The sequence below is a fragment of the Ostrea edulis genome, chromosome 2, assembly GCF_947568905.1.
Source record: "Ostrea edulis chromosome 2, xbOstEdul1.1, whole genome shotgun sequence".
NCBI classification, from domain to species: Eukaryota; Metazoa; Mollusca; class Bivalvia; order Ostreida; family Ostreidae; genus Ostrea; species Ostrea edulis.
Genome location: NC_079165.1, coordinates 20,458,093 through 20,479,577, shown reverse-complemented (window position 1 = coordinate 20,479,577; position 21,485 = coordinate 20,458,093). Strand labels below are relative to the sequence as shown.

Sequence of the window (21,485 nt, the reverse complement as noted above, 5' to 3'; positions counted from 1 at the left end):
GTTTGCTGGAGAGGGAAAATGTACGCTATGCATACAGTGAATATCTTATTGGGTAAGAGATAAGTTTCGATCTGGATCAACAAACCTATTTAATATATTTTGTACTAAAACCCTACTGGTATTTACAGGTACATTTAACTTTTAAAACTCCTTTGGTTCAATATAGTCTAGCACAGTCCTGCAGCCACATTGGTGGACTAATTGTGTACCTTCATCATCTCCACTTCAGTCAGGTCTAACGTTCCAACAGCTCCACATCGAAAGCATGCCAGTGACGTGTACCAAGCAGATGAAAATGGAACCAAGGAGTGGAATTTTCAAATGAGAGAAGCTTTGACCAAACTGGGTGAGGAATGGGAAACGGAGTTCAGGGAGAGGGAGAAAATCAACTTTGATCCACATTATTCTGATCAAAAGTCCTTTGACCTGGTCAGTTCCATGCAACAGTTTGAGCTGCTAAAAGAGTTGTTTCCCAAAACCGGTTAACCATTATTTTGAATTTCAACCAGCATCATTGACATATAAAAGCCAATACAATAACGATTAAATGTCACTTTACAGCTTATTTATTTAAATCATATTTAATGACAAACAGTTTTAGTCATTAATTTTAAAGTGCAAAACATGTGCACACAAAACTGATAATTCATGGATGTACATGTTTCAGACATGGCTCAGATGTGGAATATTCCCGGCGAAGTTGGTCGACTGAGAATCCTGTGAGGGAAAAAAAAAGATAAATCTGTTTACAATGTGAAAAAGACATATTTTGATGAACAAGACTGCTTGATTTCTGAACAAATATTTCTTTGCAATCTAAAATAATTCTTGAATTGGGGAAAAAATGAGAAAAAAGAGGACATGTTCCTTGTGTCGGTTCCAAACGACACTCTTAAACATGCATGTATAATTATTTTATCTGTATCCTAAAATCTCGAGACTAACATCTCATATTTTAAACAGGATGATAGTTATGTGTAAATCCTACTACATATAATGTTTGAAACTTTTTAAATAATTTTTGAAAAAGAAAAAAAAGAACAGAACAAAACTTTATGACAATATTACTACCTTAAACACATACCAAAGCGTTTAACAATATTTTCAACATACAATCCAACTTTCAGTCTCATCAATGTGGCAAGAAACTGATCTATAAGCTCCAATGACATCAGACATTTAGGTCGTGCCCTCTCACCGGGGGTAGCAGAAGTACCTCTCCAGTACACCATCTTTTCACACTTGGGCACCTGGTAGCTGCAGATATAAATTCAACAAGATGTTTCAGAAATTACATACATGTAAGAGCGGACAAGAGAGACAGACTGACAAATGAAAAACAATACACCCCCTCTTTTTCAAAAGGGGGCATATCAAGTTGATTTGTTTTGTATTTAGATGTAAATGGACATAAAGTAAAATTTTGATATGATTACATTTTATTGCAAATAAATACAAGAGTCATACATGAATATGATAATAAAGATATTATTTAAATCATGTAACTAATTGACTAAAACGATATACAAATTCACCTGGTTTTGGGGTAGTTTACATCATAAAAGTAGTAAATAAAGTATGAAAGGTGAAGATAACGAACAGTGATCAATCTCATAACTCCTACAAGCAATACAAAATAGAGAGTTGGTCAAAAACGGTCCCCTGGACACACCAGTGGTGGGATCAGGTGTCTAGGGGGAGTAAGCATCCCTGTCACCGGTCACACCCACCGTAAGCCCTATATCTCAATCAGGTAAACAGAGTTATCCGTGGTCAAAATCAGTGTGCCAACAACGGCCTAACAATCCGTATGAAACACGTCAGACGGCATTTTTTGACCCAATGATACGTGGATTGGCAAACTAAATCGTTATAACGACCATAGAATTTGCGAAATGCCGACTTTAAATGACTGTTGAAACCCCTGCACCATCAACTTGTTTGTCAGGAGCCTGCCTCGATTTAAAACATGACCATGCACAGAACAAGCTCTTGCATATCGAATCAGTTGAGAGATATAAACACCATATGGAGGTGATAATGGAATATTGCTACATAGATATGGGAGGTTGACGATGGAGAAGCTGATATCATCCCGTTTTTATAAAGTTGAGTTGTTAGTGTGCCGTTTATATCTACTTTCAATAAAATATTTAAGTATGAAGCAGAAGTGCACGACTCTGTAGTGTCTTTTATTTCGAGTTCACAGGAATATATCGAATCGACATATGAATGAAAATTATCACTGTTTTAAATAGATAATAAGTCGTCGATATATCTAAATATCGAACTGAAGGCCACAGCAAGAGATTTTTTTCGTCTCAAGTAGAAGTTTTTGAATAAATTCTGCTTCATAGCAATATAAAAACAGGTCAGTTAACAAAAGAGCACAATCCATGCCCATGGGAATTCCAACCACAGACCACGAAGATATTGTCAATGAGGAACTCCAGCATGAAAGGTGAAGATAACGAACAGTGATCAATCTCATAACTCCTATAAGCAATACAAAATAGATAGTTGGACGAACACGGACTCCTGGACTCACTAGAGGTGGGATCAGGTGCCTAGGAGGAGTAAGCATCCCCTGTCGACCGGTCACACCCGCCGTGAGCCCTATATCCTTGATCTGGTAAACGGAGTTATCCGTAGTCAAATTCAGTGTGCCAAGAGACCTGATCACCAAAGACCATGAATTGTCAATGAGGAACTTCAGCATATTTTTTATTTCAACTTCAGAGTACTTGTGCGTGGAATCAGAGTGGTGTTTAACAAAGTAAGTTTTTGGATGAGTGACCACTAGATATGAATATTTCCGTTTTCCATTTTTGTTGAAGAACCAACTGTCTATGATGTCAAAAAGTCTAGTCTTTAATTTATCGTGAGGAATGGTCATGTAAAGTGTTGAAAAGTCATAGGTTTTGATGTTATTGACTTGGGAAAAGTTTTGCGATTTCAAGTTTACTAAAAGTTCTTTAGAATTGTTTTGGAATCCACATTTGATTAACACCACTTCTGGCATATGTAGTCGCACAGTAAGTTTGAAGTTTCTCTTTCACAGCTGTTAATATTTTCGTGAAGAGCAAAAATGGGGGCTTGGTAGAGCATTTACTGGATCCAGCAATGTATCTGGGATATTAAATGCGTCTAAAACTGAAGCATGGTTTTGAAGAATTTCATCTTTTGAAAGGAGTGAAAGTACGATTACAAAAAATGGAATTAATGCAAAGTTCGTTTAAAATACAATTGTAATAATGACCCTTACACAGACAATGTTTTACAAGCTTTGTCAGCTGGAACCAAAACACATTCCTCATGTAACCTATCTAGTTATTTCGTCACTTCTGGTTTACTAAAAAAAAAGAATTGATGGTATGTACTTTTGTTTTGATATGTCTAATGCAAGATTTTAATATTCCTCTCATACTTTTAATCCATTTTGTCAATGTATCAAGTTCTTTTTATACACTCGTCATTAGACGGGACGTAGTATGTTGGCGCTGTCCGTCCGTCTGGCTCTCCGTCCGTCCGGAATGATGTTTTCTGGACCTTTTTCCGCAACGGATGCATGTATAACTTTGAAATTTAGTCACAATTTCCCCCTCAAGAATTGTAAGAGTGAGTTTGCATTTCAGCTGGATTGGTCCATCCTTGACCTACTTTAGGGCTATAAGTAGGTCAAACAGTTTTCCGGACTTTTTTCGTTACAGATACAGATATTGTTCCAAAATTTACACACAAGCTTCCTTTCAGAGGAATACAAGTTTAGTTTGCATTTCAGCAAGATTTGCCAGTCCGTCCGTGACCTACATTAGAAATAAGAGTTTTCCGGGCTTTTTTATATAATGGATACCGATATTGCCCTGAAATTTAGTCACTGGCTTCCTCTTGGAGGAATACAAGTTCAGTTTGCATTTCAGCTGGATTGGTCCATCCTTGATCTACTTTTGGGCTAAAAGTAGGTCAAAGTTTTCCGGATTTTTTCATTATGGATAGATATTGCCATATTTAGTCAAAGGCTTCCTCTCGGAGGAAGACAAGTGCAGTTAACATTTCAGCTGCATTGGCACACTATGACCTACAGTACTTTAGGGGTAGAAGTAGGTCAAACAATTTTCCAGATTATTTTTGGTACGGTCACAGGCATTGCTCCGAAATTTAGTCATAAGCTCCCTCTCAGAGAAATACATAATCAGTTCACATTTCAGAATGTGTGTTGTATCAATTCAGAGTGCACAATATGCTTTCAGGTTGAATTTCACTGTCAACAGGTGTATATTGTACCGTTTGCGGTACTCTTGTTCATATTTAGCCCATTGGAGCCTTTCCCTGTTCTTGGTAATATTGGTTTGTCATTTGATATGGCTTGTTCAGCAGTTGAAGTATTTTATAGTAAATTATTCAGAAGGAGTAGCTACTTTGTTTTATTTTAATGTATCAAACAGTTTTGCTGTCATAAAAGAACGAATAAAGAATGGAATTAGTAAGGTTTTTCATGTGTTCTTAGATGTGTGCAATTCAGACACTTGTGTTAAGGGAGATAATGAAGTCTCAATAAACTGTTTAATCATGGACAATTTAAAACCGAGTCTAAATGATGCTTATTTCTTAATAAATTACATTAATTTAGGATTGAAACTGAAGCTCAGAAATAGTGTGAACATGAAGGTGTTGCATGAGATATTTATTTGCACACTGGAACAGTAATTCTCATGTCCTTCCCAATACACCATAGATGCCAATTCCACGACCACACCCTCCCCCAAAGAAAAGGGGGGGGGGTATTTCCTTATACATGTACATGTATATGCATATTCCTTCACAAGTTTTTACACCATCCAACACCCACTTTGAGACTTGGGAACATGTACGATCTTTCTATTTTTTGTGACTTCACATACAATTTACTTGGATTTTATCTTGTTTCTACAAAAATTCTTAGGGTATATTACCATGTCCATTTTAAAGTTAGGATATATTAAAAGTTCCTGGTTGCTTGTAAGTAAAACTCAGCTCTTATGTATTACAGTAAGTTTAGTTTACTGTAACAATCCTTGTAATCTTTGGGTATTGTAGCTGGGACCCTTGCATTACTAATTAGGGATCTAACCACTGAGCTACCCAGGCTGATATACAAAGTATGGTAATATTACTACAGTATAAAATTTAAACCTGATTCGGAAATCATACAAGAACTCATCATATCGAGATGAAAAAATAGTTTTGGAGGAAATGTTGCTATACATGTCCGTAAAGGCTGGCAACTTTATGCTACATGTGAACTGCAATATATATGTAGATGAAATGTGTCTCAATCTGACTAAAATATTTGATCATTTTTCAAAATTGCTAAACAATACAGGCCCTCACTTTTATATCCTGCTCCAAATTTAAGATCTATACGTTAAAGATGTTTTCATTAATTCATGTTCATAAATGTTTAATACATACTATGTTTAAATTCTACATAATCTGCATAGAAAATCGACACTCCAAGTACAAGCAAGACATCATTCATTAAAAAATACACAAAATACAAAGCTTTCAAATTGTAGCAGTTTAGTTTGACCTGATTTGTAAGTCCAACTTTACAGTGTATGACATTGTGTATTAGTACTGGTACATAAAAAATAAACAATATATGATTTCAAGTGCTGAAACAAATTTGATGCTTATGTTTGTATAAAAAATTCATAGCAACACTTGCAAAAAGACTTGAGATGTTCACACATTCTGTAAGATAAACTCGACTAATGGGATGTTAACGGAAGGGCTGATTTCTAAAACTTCACACCTCAGTTTCAGTTTAGGCCTTGATCTACTGGAGATGGATTTGCCCTCTGTCAAACTACCAGTAACAGGAAAATTTGAACAGCTTGTCTTTCAACTGATTGCACATTCTTTGGATGAAGCCATGTAAGGTTTTTCTCGGGATAGTAGTAATACATTGTGTGATGAATAGGTCATGAGTAAACGATTGTCAGAGTTAGAGATTGATGATTACTAAAGACAATAAAACAGTTCATCAGTAAAATGTAAATAAAATATAGAATAATTTAGAAGTTGAGCAAATTGGTTCCTTGTCAACTTACATGTACATGGACTGCTACCATATCATAAGATAAAATTTGTTTTTGTTAAAAACAAATGTCTCCCCAGCTCCCCAAATTGAAATTGTTCCAATTTACACCTCGTCCCCTTCATATACTGCATGGTATGGGGGAGAAAATATGAGCAGAAACATAGACATTATGAACTGCACTTTGTGTTTTGAGGGAAAGATTCAACATCAATGTGACCAATGTCGTAATAATATGATATGAAAACACTGACTGTTATGCTGAAGTGCCAGTAGGAAAGTGAACCCATGTACATGGAAAAAAGCGATAAAACACTCCTCTCTGATCCACTGTAAATTTTAAGATAATGTAGATCCCTGGGTTAGAACAATGTGAACATCATTAAATGATAATCTCTTGAAAGTATTGTACAAAATTTCAAGGCTATCCAAGAAGTCATATAGGAGAAGTGTTCACAAGCTATTTTACACCTTTCACCTCTTTTTAAGATCTACTATAATTTTGAGGATAGCAATTAGATCCTCCTGTCCTGACAATATGCACATCTGGAAATGGCAATGAAGCATTGTACAAAGTTTCAAGTTTATCTGATAAGCCATATAGGTGGAGAAATGTTCACAAGCTATTTTGCCCCACCTCTCATATATCCACTATAACTATTAGGAAAATAATTGGATCCTCTTGTTCCAACAATATGTACATCTACAAATGACAATGAAGCACTGTGCAAAGTTTCAAGTCTATCTGATAAGCCATGCAGGAGGAGAAGCATTTACAAGATTTTGTGACAGACAGAGGAACGGACTTAAAGTACAATAAAAAAAAAATCATCTCCCCCTGGAAGAAGGCGGGGGAGACATAATTATTGCAGTTATTTCTCCTATAACATCATTAACAAGCTAGACTGTCCTCTCCTCAATGAATCTCAGAAATCGGTCAGCATACTTATCTGGTGGTACTGTTGAATGATCACCAGTACAATTCTTAAAGACTTTCAGGACTCGAGCAACTTGTTGTTTGCATTCATACTGTGTAAAAAAGTCAATGATCCCCATGTAATATCTTTCATGAGTTCCATCAATTACATGCAAGGGGTTCTTGCATTCAGGAAGGAGTCTCCTGTTTGCAGAATCCGTATTTAGCGATGAAGACTCCAGCAAGCTGCCTAGACTGGTACGTGTAATAGTCCTTTGTTTAACTGCTGTGACGGTTTTATTCGTTTCCTCTTGTGTTTGTCCAGATGAGTCGTCTGCTTCCTCAGGAATGGTGTCTGTAGGATGAACATGATTATGCCCACGACGTGCAGCTAAAATGGATGATGATTGTCGTTTGGCAAAAGACCTGAAGGAAGAAAAACATGCATGGTATGCAAGAGGAAATGGTTTTTTGAGTGGCCTTGACCTTTCTAAAATGACTTTGGTCCATTTCTGATGAAAGGCTTAGCAGATACAAGCTCCGACGAATGGACGGATACTATGGAAATTACATGCTCCCCCCAAAAAATTTTCAGGGAGCATAAAAATTAAGAACATATGCAGAGTCTATAAATAGCACAGAGAATTAACATGCATTTTTGTTTAAAATCAAAATGCTGTAAAACTATCTGTCATGAATACCAACAAGAGTTGCAGACTCACTTTCTCAGTCTGGTCACAAGGTTTCCAAATGTTGTCTGCTGATCATCAACATGGAGATCGTGACGACCAAACAACAGACTGTAATCTTGTACACCTAGGCCTCGCAGAAAATTAACATCATTGTGTAACTGACGCACAAACCAGTCTCGCTGAGTTCCTGTAATTGATTAAGACAATTATCATGTTTACTTTTAAGCTTCAGGTTTTCCAAATTTTTAACAGGTTTTTCAAATTGCATATCTCTTAAAAAGTACAAGATTATTTTACTCATTGTAAATCAGGATCTTTTTCCACCGCGATAAAGTATAGTTTTTGTTGAATTGTTGAATCTGAATTCTTCAATGCTTTTCTGAACTGTGTGCAGTATTCAAATATTTAAAAGTCAGACAGTCGATTTAATAATTAGACTTGGAAATTGAATTCTAACCTAAGTCAATGCTCTGACAATGAAAATTCTGATCCTTCAGGACATGGAGTACTCCCTTTTCTTCTGAATAGGGCTATAAAATTAAAATATTATAATATGATCCAGTTGAAGTAAAAATAACCATGTATCCAGCAAACCAACATTAATAATAAAAGGTGAAGATAACAAACAGTGATCAATCTCAGAACTCCCTATGAGCAATGAAAAATAGAGAGTTGGGCAAAAACGGACTCCTGGATATACCAGAGGTGGGATCAGGTGCCTAGGAGGAGAAAGCATCCCCTGTCGACCGGTCACACCCGCCGTGGGCCCTAGATCCTGATCAGGTAAACGGAGTTATCCGTAGTCAAAATCAGTGTGCCAAGAACGGCCTAACAATTGGTATGAAACACGTCAAGACAGCATTTGACCCACTGATAGGTTGTATTGGCAAACTAGATCATTATAATCACCATAGAATTAGCAAAATGCTGACTTTAACGAGATCCCTGCACCATCAACTTGTTTGTCAGTAGCCTGCTTATCATATATCATATAATTATTAATGATAATTAAATAAATAAACACACACACACATAAATATGTAAACACTTACCATAGACGCTAAAGCACCTGTGCACTTACTAACCTTTTGATACCTTCCACCATAACAACCTTTCAAATCAAACCGTACTTCAATTCGTTCCACAGGGAAAAACACGTTCTGCATCACAAGAAAATACACCTGAAAATACATCAAACTATCTATTAAGATGAAAAACATATCTTTCAAGACTGACAGATCAGAATGCAAATATTTTCTTGTACATTTAATGAAATATCTAGTTCGAATTTATCTCCCTTACTTCTACAATTTTTAAACTTTTTGTAGAATTTTCTTTTAGATGATAATAAGTCAATATTACTACTTGCATTAATAATGATATACATGTATATGTAAAATAATCTTAATTTAAAAGATTTATTAGTAATTTAAGTCTCTGATCAAATATTGGATATACAAAAATTAAACCCATATTCAGTATACTGATTAGTTAATATTTTAATCAGGTTTGACCTGCAAAGCATTTACACCCAGGTTCGAATCCCGCGTGGCTTACACATTACTCATTACAAAATGGCTAAGGATGGCATATCCATAGATTAATGTATATCACATTCAACAATACTATTATCAAGAATGGGGTTCTTTATACAACTACATTAGTGTAAAATGCTAGTGCTAACCGTGAACTTTGAGATTGGAGGTAACAAGAGGCAGAATCACTGTCAATATTCAGTCACAGACATATACTAGAGCTCTGGAAGTCTTGTGTCAAATTAGGCCCAAGTAGGTCCTAATGATTTTATAAGCCCAAACTTCTATTTCCAGGCATAATGCCACAGAGCATATAACCCTTCAAACCAGATGGAGACTGTCCTGCCTATATATAATCTCTATTGTGTTTTAGATAATAAATAAAAGATTTAGCTCTTGAGTGAGACACCTATCAACTGTAAATGTATGCTTCTCTCTGCGATTTCATAATGCTGTAGAGCATATACATTTATGTCTCCCAACATTTCATCACCCTAGATGACTGTCAACTAATATTGTCAAAAAAATATTTTTTAATCCATAGGATTATTCACATTTCAGAATATATTTTTCAGTGGGATATTCTTTACAAATTGTAATGATAGGGTGGCCATTTTCTCATGAATACGGTGCAGTATTCAATGTGAACAATGCACGTATGAATTTTGATGATATATACTGTAGTATTTATCCATGATCCTTTATCATCCATTTATTCAAACTTTCAGGTACAGGACATACTAGTAGTAGGTACAACTTTTGATTCTGAAAAGCTTCATGTCACAAGATTTTCCACCAGGAATTCTGCCTCAGTTTGAGAACCCCTCCCTGCAAACCTTTGATGTCGCGATAACAGATCTCAGTAGGTACTGTCAACCAACCTTTATTCGCGGCTATTTTATTTCGGGATTCACCTGTGGTAAACTGGTTCACAGCGAGTAATTTTGTTATCCAGCCTTTTTCGAACCTATGACAGACATTCAAGGACTGGTTCACAACAAGAAACATTCGCGACAATGAGTTTGTAGCGAATCTCACGAAATTATCTCGTACGCGAATAAAAGTTGGTTTACAATTGTGTGGTCACGTGTCCATGGCCTTAATGTAATTTTAATTTGGTCAATGTGCATGCATGGCTTCATATATATATATAAAAATTCTGTTCCTTTTTGGATTGATACTACTGCTGTGTTCAAGAAGACATTTAAATGATAAACTGTATAAAAAAAAACAAAAAAAAAACAAAGAAAATAAATAAGTCATGAAATAGTCGGTTTATTTGGAATTTGTTTGTCATATTTGCAGGTGAAAGTCCTGCCAGGGGTAAAAGAATGGTGGAGTGTCTTCATGGGTGAAGACAATTTTAGCTCAGTGATTAAAGCACCTGACTAGTAATGCAGGTGTTCTGGGTTTGATTCCTGGTCTAGCCATCAAGTAGAACAGTCCTTTTGGGACTAATATCCCCTGCGAGGCACACTAGCCTCCTCCCCCCCCCCCCCCATACCAACAGAAAATGGAAATATTCATACATTCACTATATAAATCAAAATGTAAGGTACATAAATGTTAACATGAGTACCCGTGAAAATGCTGACATAGGATGTTTTTCTTAAACCATAATTTGTAGAACTTTGCTTCAGGTAGTATCAGCCATCATCAGGCTGTGACATACGTTTTTTGCATTGTATAAATAAAGGGTCTTAGCTTAAAACTATGACAAGAGGTAGATACACGTAGACAAACCAAGAGTTCTGTGTGTAAAATATTTCCCAATTTTGTCCAGGTTCAACAACCTGTAAATATTTAAAACATTAAAGAAAATTAAAAATTGTTGACAATCGAAATCCTTACACTATAAGCACATCTTCAAGTTATTTACAGAGACCCTATAGCTTCTAAACTGTGAGAGGAGTTAAAAGGACAAACCATGCCCTTTATATGATATAATATTTCCTCAAAAGGGACTAAGTCCAACAACCTGCAATTTTCTCAAACTTTGAACTAAAGCAAAATCCTTGCCACATGCACATTCCATACCCATACAAATACTCTGTAAAATTAGAAGGTTCTAACTTGAAAACTGTGGAAGGAAAAAAAACTAACAAAGTTCAACAACCTGTAATTTTCTCAAAAATTGAAGAAAATCAAATTCCTTGCCACATGCACATCTTCCATACCCATACAAATACTCTGTAAAATAAGGTCCTCACTTGAAAACTGTGGAAGGAAAAACAGACAAATCATGTACTCTCTATGTAATAATTCCTCAAAATTGACTAAGTTCAACGTGTAATTTTCTCAAAAATTGAAGAAAATCAAAATCCTTGCCACATGCATATCTTCAATATCCAAACAAACACTCTGTAAAACAAGATAGCCCTCACTTGAAAATTGTGGGAGGAGTTAACCGGACAAATTATGTACCCTCCATATAAAAATAATTTTAAAATAAAGGGGCAAAACTCCTGCAAGAGAGGTCGAAATGTATCAAAATTGCAACATGTTCTAGAGTGATCCACAAAGTTTCAGCTTGATATGTGACAGAGAAATGAAATTTGAAACAAAAACCCTGAATGGACAGACAGACGGATGTGCTGATTCCTATATACCCACTTAAACTTCATTTGCAGGGGGTATTATTATCTCCTTTACTGTGTATTGCACTGCAATAGGATCTTGTACATACCAGTAATAAGGTTGCAATGAGAACCAATTAGTCAATGTCCTTCAATTTTTTTTTAGTAACTGCAAATTACGAGAGCATTAATGAAAATAAACAATTCATAGTCCATTACCCATAAGTGCCCATTGGCCATTTACAGTCCATTACTCATAAGAGTCCATTGCCCATTGAAAACCTTAAAAAATAATGGGAGGAAAAGAATTTGAACAAGCTCTACATCTTTATAAGTTACACTCCCCTAACACAGGCTATGTTGGCTGTAGTGATTTAAATATTCACTATAGTTCAAAGGGCAAGTGCAACATAGTCCCCTCCTCTGCATATATTATAAGGGTAAATAGCCGGTTGTGATTGAGTTTTGACAATGACGACACCCTCTCCATCACTTCAAACTCCCAAATCCACTGTCAGCATTTTACATTGAGACCTCAAATACTAATGAAATTATATCTTTGATGCCCCTGATTTTGATATGCAGAAAGGAAGTGCACAGTTGCATAAGGATACATCACACATACCTTGGGTTGACCGGAGACATTGACTGAATAGAGTCCTAAAAATTTGACTATGAGCGAGTGAGGATAATTCTGGAAATGCATCAAATAGTCCCTGAAACACCAAAAAATACAAAATTCACTCATCAAATACTGTAGTCAATACATGTACATACAATCCATGTATCTGTCGTACAACATACTGTAACAGTAGTCAATACATGTACATACAATCCATGTATCTGTCGTACAACATACTGTAACAGTAGTCAATACATGTACATATAATCCATGTATCTGTCGTACAACATACTGTAACAGTAGTCAATACATGTACATATAATCCATGTATCTGTCGTACAACATACTGTAACAGTAGTCAATACATGTACATACAATCCATGTATCTGTCGTACAACATACTGTAACAGTAGTCAATACACGTACATACAATCCATGTATCTGTCGTACAACATACTGTAAACCAACTGTTTTCGTGAGTGAGAAATTTTAGCTAGAATAGTGAAAACCTAATCATTGCGAATATTTCTCACCGCAAATCAGTCCATTAATGTCTCTTGCATTTCTTTAAGATAAAATCTCAGTTGCGAAAATTAGTTGCACTGTGAACCAGTTTATCACTATTAAATCGCAAACCAGTTTATCACTATTAAATTGCGAACCAGTTTATCACTAGTAAATCGCGAACCAGTTTATCACTAGTAAATTGCGAACCAGTTTATTACTAGTAAATCATGAACCAGTTTATCACTAGTAAATCGCAAACCAGTTTATCACTACATGTAATAAATCGCAAACCAGTTTATCACTAGTAAATCGCGAACCAGTTTATCACTAGTAAATCGTGAACCAGTTTATCACTAGCAAATCGTGAACCAGTTTATCACTAGCAAATCACGAAATAAAGGAATCGTAAATAAAAGTTGGTTTACAGTACCCTGCAGGGGTAGAAATTAACGTTTTCTACCCCAGGCTAATTTTAGCCTGTGGGTAAAAAATCTACAGGCTAAAATGAAAAATTACAAGCTAAAATAAAAATAATGAAGCAGTGTTCTTTTTTGATATGCTTTTTTAAATCAATGATTTTCCCCATCATTACTGAGCCTGGAGGGTCAACAGGCATCGTTTGGACAAGACACTAAGTTACATAAGTCATATGGTGCAATATTTAGGTCTCTTGACCATCGCACCTATAATCCACAAACTGTTTACCGCAGACCTGTCTAGATCCAAAGTCTTCCAATTTCACGCCACATCAGGGTTGTCACTAGCGATTTTTCAAAGCGAATCCCAGACTCATGGTTTATAAGCAGCACGATCACAAGTCCCATGAATTTTTTTGATATTAAATCGTCTATGCGGTGAGCAGTGCACTCATGTCATCACTACAACCCGACCTCAATATGACAATAAATTATTGTAGATAGGATATTCTGATAAAAATGACCAACGGAAGACTTGTAAGCGTTTGTATGATTCTGAGGGCAAGTTTAATAAAAGCAAATAGCTCATCCTCGTATAAAACGGATATGATACGATCATGGTTTGTAAATCACCACTCGCTAAGATTTTCCAGTGTCCACTATTTTTACTCGCTATTTTTCAATTGTACTCGCATTTTGTGAGTATTTCTCGCTAATTTCGAGTCCTGCCCTGGAATAACAAACTTAGTCTGTCTATTTTAGGATTAATACATCTATTGATTCCAGATTATATCATACATATCATATGATCGTACAGAAGATTAAATCTGCAAATAAATTGGCAATGAATTAATTTGCTTGTAAATAGTTTCCAGAGTATTTCAATATATAGCAGGCAAGTCTTGAAACTGCTTAACTTTGACTGTAATAGTGGGCCTGTGATCCTATAGCCATTACGTGACATCTACTAAAATCTACACTTATCTCCTGTATCACTCTCCATAATCTAATTAGAAGTAGTCCCTTTGATTAGTTCACATAGTTCACTACACAAGTTTTTTGTAGTGATACTAGCAGACCCAATTTCAGTTAGATTGCACTCTCCATAGAATTATGGAGGGTGTTCCTAGTAACTTTTTATATTATGATTTATATTTGGTATATTAAAACACCTACTTACTGGCTATTTGAATACGCCAGTTTCGAGATAAGAGCTCTCCTGTGTAGGAGGTACATTTAGTAGAACTTTGAGGGCCTAAATGGGACAGAGTGAACCTACTGTCAGTGAGGAAGACGATAAAATGTATTAAAAGCGGCTTCTCTTTAAATATTTAAATGTTGGAAATACAAAATACTATTGAAAGAAATGTTTTACAAATGCAGAAACATAAAAACAATGTCATATTTAAAAGTAATATCCTGGATATGATACCTACGACCAACAAAATTACGTAATATGATAAGAATTCCATGTATTTAATTACTCCCTGAATACTTATCACTTACTTAGTTTGTGTATCAGTTGAATTCGGGCGATGAAACAGCGTATGAGAGACTTACTGAGTACATTCACTTAAGCAGTGATGAATATTCGTCTCACTCCCTCATGTAAACAAGTTGTTTCGCGCCTTACTATGTGCGAGAGTTCTTCAAAGGGAAATAACTCGAACGTATCTCGAAACCGGCGTATTGTGTCAAGTCAATATTACATATCTCCCTCCACTATGACGATATTTTCAAAATTTGCATCTGGGCAAATAGTTGCTGTTTGGGGGCGGGTATAATATAAACTAGCTACTAGTATTGTCATCACAGCCAGAAATAGGTACATACATTTTGCATTGTGAGCCAGTATTAGGTTAGTTTATGAATTTATCAGTATAGCTAACATGATTAAACACTTACCCAAGAATTGTCATAAAGAATTCCAGATGGTATTTCTTGTCAGTTTTCAGGATGAACTGTTGATCATGACTACAATATACAGTGAATAATATTAGACTGTTTTTTCAAATATCAATTATTGTTTAATTATTGGGACATGCTACATTGGATTTTCTATTTTAAGTTATCCCCCTTATTTGAAAATAAGGGAAAATTTGCGCTTTGACTTGATCTTTTCTATATAAAATCTTGCTCTTAGTGACAAAATGCATCTTTTTACGATAAGCATTTGAGTCAGATACCTGATAAAGGCTGAGATTTAACCTCTACCCAGAAATCCTCTAGATTATCTGTAAATCTAGATAACATCAGTTGTTATCTGTTTTTGATGTTATACAACTTGCTAATCAAGTCTCGTAAAACAATATATATATACATGTACATTTCAAATATTACAGGTGTAGCGGTCAGCCAGATTCGATTGCTAGTGGCCAGATAGCTCAGTTGGTAGAGCACTTGACTAGAGATTCAGGGTGCCTGGGTTTGAATCCCAGTCTGCTCCATTGCATTTTTTCCCTTCCTGTTACATTTGGTGCCATTGACCACCCCTGGACTTGCAAGTGAAAGTCCTCCCAGGGGCAAAAAAATCTGGGTTGCGGGTCTTTGAGGGTGAAGACATTTAAGGAGGGAGGAATGCAGCGGTCAGTTGGATTTGATCGCCTGTGGTCAGTTAGCTCAGTTGGTAAGCCACCTGACTGGAGAATTATGGGGAATCCAGGTTCGAGTACTGATCTGCATTTTCTCCCTTTCAGTTAAACAGGTATACTTACATTCATGTATATAGTAGATTTTTGATGTTAATTAAACAATTTGTAAATCAATTTCCAAGAAATGTAAATTATTTCCCTTATTCTATTTTAATTGACCAATTTAAGTTGCTCATAACTAATATATTATTTTGATTAGCTGATCAAATTTCATAATCAGAACATAATGAAATTGCAAGATTACAGTTAATTGTCATTAAAACACAGGGGGCAACCACTTCATGGTCACACTTGGGTGGTTATGTCAATCAATACTTCATTGTTTTTCACCTGGACTGACAAGCAGCAATTCTTTCAACTTTGACCAGTTTTGGGCAATTTAAAATCTCAGCCTATAAGGTAATAGGACAGGCAAGACATACCACATCTTCCCAAGTCAAGGGTTTCTAATCTGCTCCACTCTAGCGGAGTGGATCAGATCAGAAACCCGTGACTTGGGAAGATGAACATACTGCATAGGAGACTTTTTAGTGAGAATTTAATTTTGGCATTATTAGCGACAGTGTTGAGATCGTTAAAATTGAATATCGCTAAATTTGTGTCTCGCTAAAAATACCACTTGTACGGTGTAATACCACTTACAAATACGGAAAAGGGGTTAGAGCATGGATTTTTCATGTATATAGTTTGTTTCCAATGCATGGTGACTGCCATTGATTCTCAGACTATCAGAGTGGTCACCTAACTGCTTTGTAGAGCTGATTTTTAGATATTGAAATATTGCTCAAAACTCAAGGTGAAAACAAATAAGACAGAACATAAAATGGTGTTCATGTGACAATTAGTAACATACATACACTTATAGGCAGTGACTCTAGAAGTCTTTTATAACAAGGTTGATGTCATAGGAAATTTCAGTGAACTTAATCAAATGTCACCTGAGATAAAAATCCTGTCCACTTCTAGAATTGCTGAAAAACTCCAAATACTCCAGTCCATCCTCTGGAGCCATTGATGACAGAAAATCCTCGTCGGAAACAGACACAGCCCTCCTAATGCAAGCAAACACAGAGCTGGCATAGCTCCGGAATCTAAATTTCTAAAAATTCAAATCAACTGCAATCCATGCAACTTGTAATATTTCAAACTTCATTTCAAGGATTAGAACAGACCATTTTTAAACATTTAGTTACTTTCGAAAGTCAACTTATTATTTTTGTTCAGTACCAACATTTTGGATGACAAAAGTGTGCTTTTCGTGGTTAGATATTTCATTAATGGAGACACTCTTATGAAAATTTTTTAAATAGCACTGGCACAAATGCATTGATATTGCAGTTAATTTGCTGCGTAGCCTAAGATATTTGTAACAGTGAATATAGTAAACAACAATGAACATTGTATTATGTACCTGTCCGTGTTTCGTCCGAATTTTCTTACTGTGAACATGGCAAAAATCGTCTTCTGTCAAGTAATCCTAAGAAAAAGAATTAAAAATCTATTCTAAAAAGCATTTCTTCATCAAATTATACCATGCTCTAAACAAAATCCTTTAATAAATGAAATGATTCTGCAGAAAATGAGACAAATTCAATATTGAATGCATTCAGACAACTATTGTGGAATAATTTTATTTCGTGGGGGTCAATGTTTGTGGGTAAGCAAAATTTTGCTAGTTCGTGGGGACGTAATTTCGTGGGTAAGCGATACGATGTCACTAGGAGAGATAACACTACTTCGTTTAAAAAATGTTTGAGGACACGTAAATTCATTGGTAAGAATGACCCACGGAAATCCACGAACATCAATCCCCCACGAACAATGAGGATTCCACAGTATGTTATATCCATGTATTTAATTTCATATAAATCTACCGGAATCTAAAGCTGCAGCAATTGAATATCTGTATAAATCTACAGGAATCTAAAGCTGCAGCAATATTGAATATCTATATAAATCTACAGGAATCTAAAGCTGCAGCAATTAAATATCTATATAAATCTACAGGAATCTAAAGCTGCAGCAATTGAATATCTATATAAATCTACAGGAATCTAAAGCTGCAGCAATTAAATATCTATATAAATCTACAGGAATCTAAAGCTGCAGCAATTGAATATCTGTATAAATCTACCGGAATCTAAAGCTGCAGCAATTGAATATCTATATAAATCTACCGGAATCTAAAGCTGCAGCAATTAAATATCTATATAAATCTACAGGAATCTAAAGCTGCAGCAATTGAATATCTATATAAATCTACAGGAATCTAAAGCTGCAGCAATTAAATATCTATATAAATCTACAGGAATCTAAAGCTGCAGTAATTGAATATCTGTATAAATCTACAGGAATCTAAAGCTACAGCAATATTGAATATCTATATAAATCTACAGGAATCTAAAGCTGCAGCAATATTGAATATCTATATAAATCTACAGGAATCTAAAGCTGCAGCAATTAAATATCTATATAAATCTACAGGAATCCAAAGCTGCAGTAATTGAATATCTGTATAAATCTACAGGAATCTAAAGCTGCAGCAATATTGAATATCTATATAAATCTACAGGAATCTAAAGCTGCAGCAATATTGAATATCTATATAAATCTACAGGAATCTAAAGCTGCAGCAATTAAATATCTATATAAATCTACAGGAATCTAAAGCTGCAGCAATTGAATATCTGTATAAATCTACAGGAATCTAAAGCTGCAGCAATTGAATATCTATATAAATCTACAAGAATCTAAAGCTGCAGTAATTGAATATCTGTATAAATCTACAAGAATCTAAAGCTGCAGTAATTGAATATCTGTATAAATCTACAGGAATCTAAAGCTGCAGCAATATTGAATATCTATATAAATCTACAAGAATCTAAAGCTGCAGCAATTAAATATCTATATAAATCTACAGGAATCTAAAGCTGCAGCAATTGAATATCTGTATAAATCTACATGAATCTAAAGCTGCAGCAATTGAATATCTATATAGATCTACAAGAATCTAAAGCTGCAGTAATTGAATATCTGTATAAATCTACAGGAATCTAAAGCTGCAGTAATTGAATATCTGTATAAATCTACAGGAATCTAAAGCTGCAGCAATATTGAATATCTATATAAATCTACAAGAATCTAAAGCTGCAGTAATTGAATATCTGTATAAATCTACAAGAATCTAAAGCTGCAGCAATATTGAATATCTATATAAATCTACAGGAATCTAAAGCTGCAGCAATATTGAATATCTATATAAATCTACAGGAATCTAAAGCTGCAGCAATTAAATATCTATATAAATCTACAGGAATCCAAAGCTGCAGTAATTGAATATCTGTATAAATCTACAGGAATCTAAAGCTGCAGCAATATTGAATATCTATATAAATCTACAGGAATCTAAAGCTGCAGCAATATTGAATATCTATATAAATCTACAGGAATCTAAAGCTGCAGCAATTAAATATCTATATAAATCTACAGGAATCTAAAGCTGCAGCAATTGAATATCTGTATAAATCTACAGGAATCTAAAGCTGCAGCAATTGAATATCTATATAAATCTACAAGAATCTAAAGCTGCAGTAATTGAATATCTGTATAAATCTACAAGAATCTAAAGCTGCAGTAATTGAATATCTGTATAAATCTACAGGAATCTAAAGCTGCAGCAATATTGAATATCTATATAAATCTACAAGAATCTAAAGCTGCAGCAATTAAATATCTATATAAATCTACAGGAATCTAAAGCTGCAGCAATTGAATATCTGTATAAATCTACATGAATCTAAAGCTGCAGCAATTGAATATCTATATAAATCTACAAGAATCTAAAGCTGCAGTAATTGAATATCTGTATAAATCTACAGGAATCTAAAGCTGCAGCAATTGAATATCTGTATAAATCTACAGGAATCTTAAGCTGCAGCAATTGAATATCTGTATAAATCTACAGGAATCTAAAGCTGCAGCAATTGAATATCTGTATAAATCTACAGGAATCTAAAGCTGCAGCAATTGAATATCTATAAATCTACTGTGAACCAACTACTATTGAGTGTAGGAAATATACTCAAGACTTATGAGCACCGCCATCAAAATTGATCATTTCCAATCATGCTGTCAATTTGCCGATGAATATGTTGGCACAGTTTTAAACATCACTCATCTCTATCAACTTATCAACTGAGCTAACTGGCTACCAGCAATCAAACTCGTCTGACTGCCACATTCCTCCCTCGTTAAATGTCTTCACACCTTGATCTGAAATCAGCCCAGGATTTCCCCTGGCAGGCATTTTCACCTTTCAGTTCCAAGGGTTGGTCTACGCCACCAAATGTAAGAGGCAGGAAGAAAATGCAATGGATCAGACTGGGATTCGAACCCATGAGGCCGGGCCCCCTATTCAAGTGCTCTACCAACCGAGTTATCTGGCCACCGGCGATCAACTCCGTCTGATCGCCATATTATAATAGATTATTCTGAACCCAAACAGACAGGCAGATGACCCAAAAGACAGACGAACACAGTGGCAGATCCGGGGTGTGTGTGTGTGTGTTGGTTCCAGGGGTTGGAACCTCCCTCCCCCTTTTGTCAGAAAATTTTGATAAAAAGGTAAAAATAACGCATTTTGAGGGTGGAACCCCCCCCCCCCCTTTGAAAACCAAAATTAATGATAGAACCTCCCCCATTCAAAACTTTCTGAATCTGTCCCTGGAACAGATGCACCCAGGTCTGATATCTTTAGCTGTTGCTAGAGTATAGGCAACAACATTGACATGCTGTAGGATCATTTAAAATTGATAGGAGCCAATTCTTGTGGATTGTCAAGAAAGTTTTCAAACATAATATAAATTGTGTATTTCATGTTAATGGTTTGAAATTCAAAGGATATGTGGACCCAAGGAATCCACAAAAATTAGGCTCCCACAAAATGCCATATACAGGGTATTTTCTGCGGTTGGAAACTTTTGTGATTTCATCCATAGTCTGCGTTTCCAATTTCTGCAGTTGCATTATATTTATCAGTATGTATAATACACTGTACTATATTTTGCAATTCTAATTTTTGCAGATTTTTCCTATCCGCAAACTTCCACCAAAAAAATGGACACCCACAGGTTATACCTGTTACAAAGTATGATAGGATTCCAATCATTACCTTAATCCCCAGCTCTGTTACAAAGTATGATAGGATTCCAATCATTACCTTAATCCCCAGCTCTGTTACAAAGTATGATAGGATTCCAATCATTACCTTAACCCCCAGCTCTGTTACAGAGTATGATTCCAATCATTACCTTAATCCCCAGCTCTGTTACAGAGTATGATAGGATTCCAATCATTACCTTAACCCCCAGCTCTGTTACAGAGTATGATAGGATTCCAATCATTACCTTAATCCCCAGCTCTGTTACAGAGTATGATAGGATTCCAATCATTACCTTAATCCCCAGCTCTGTTACAAAGTATGATAGGATTC

General features: G+C 35.4%; 1 protein-coding gene across 6 annotated transcripts in view; it reads right to left on the bottom strand.

The window, feature by feature from the left end:
* Window positions 1-551: 551 nt before the first annotated feature.
* Window positions 552-21,485, bottom strand: part of LOC125681828 (phosphatidylinositol 4-phosphate 5-kinase-like protein 1) — a 27,746-nt gene continuing 6,812 nt past the window's right edge. For 2 of the 6 annotated variants that reach the window (XM_056156374.1, XM_048922070.2), the window contains exons 3-12: window positions 17,406-17,471; window positions 16,933-17,093; window positions 15,249-15,317; window positions 12,424-12,514; window positions 8,773-8,868; window positions 8,145-8,217; window positions 7,718-7,874; window positions 7,026-7,421; window positions 1,085-1,257; window positions 552-717 (exon numbers count right to left, since the gene is read on the bottom strand). In XM_056156374.1, the coding sequence (XP_056012349.1) occupies window positions 647-717; window positions 1,085-1,257; window positions 7,026-7,421; window positions 7,718-7,874; window positions 8,145-8,217; window positions 8,773-8,868; window positions 12,424-12,514; window positions 15,249-15,317; window positions 16,933-17,093; window positions 17,406-17,471 (1,353 nt within the window). In that variant the 3' untranslated portion in view covers window positions 552-646. Of the gene's footprint in view, window positions 718-1,084; window positions 1,258-5,423; window positions 7,422-7,717; window positions 7,875-8,144; window positions 8,218-8,772; window positions 8,869-12,423; window positions 12,515-15,248; window positions 15,318-16,932; window positions 17,094-17,405; window positions 17,472-21,485 lie in introns of those variants that run through there. The other 4 variants (XM_056156375.1, XM_056156377.1, XM_056156376.1 and 1 more) reach the window with 4 other exon arrangements.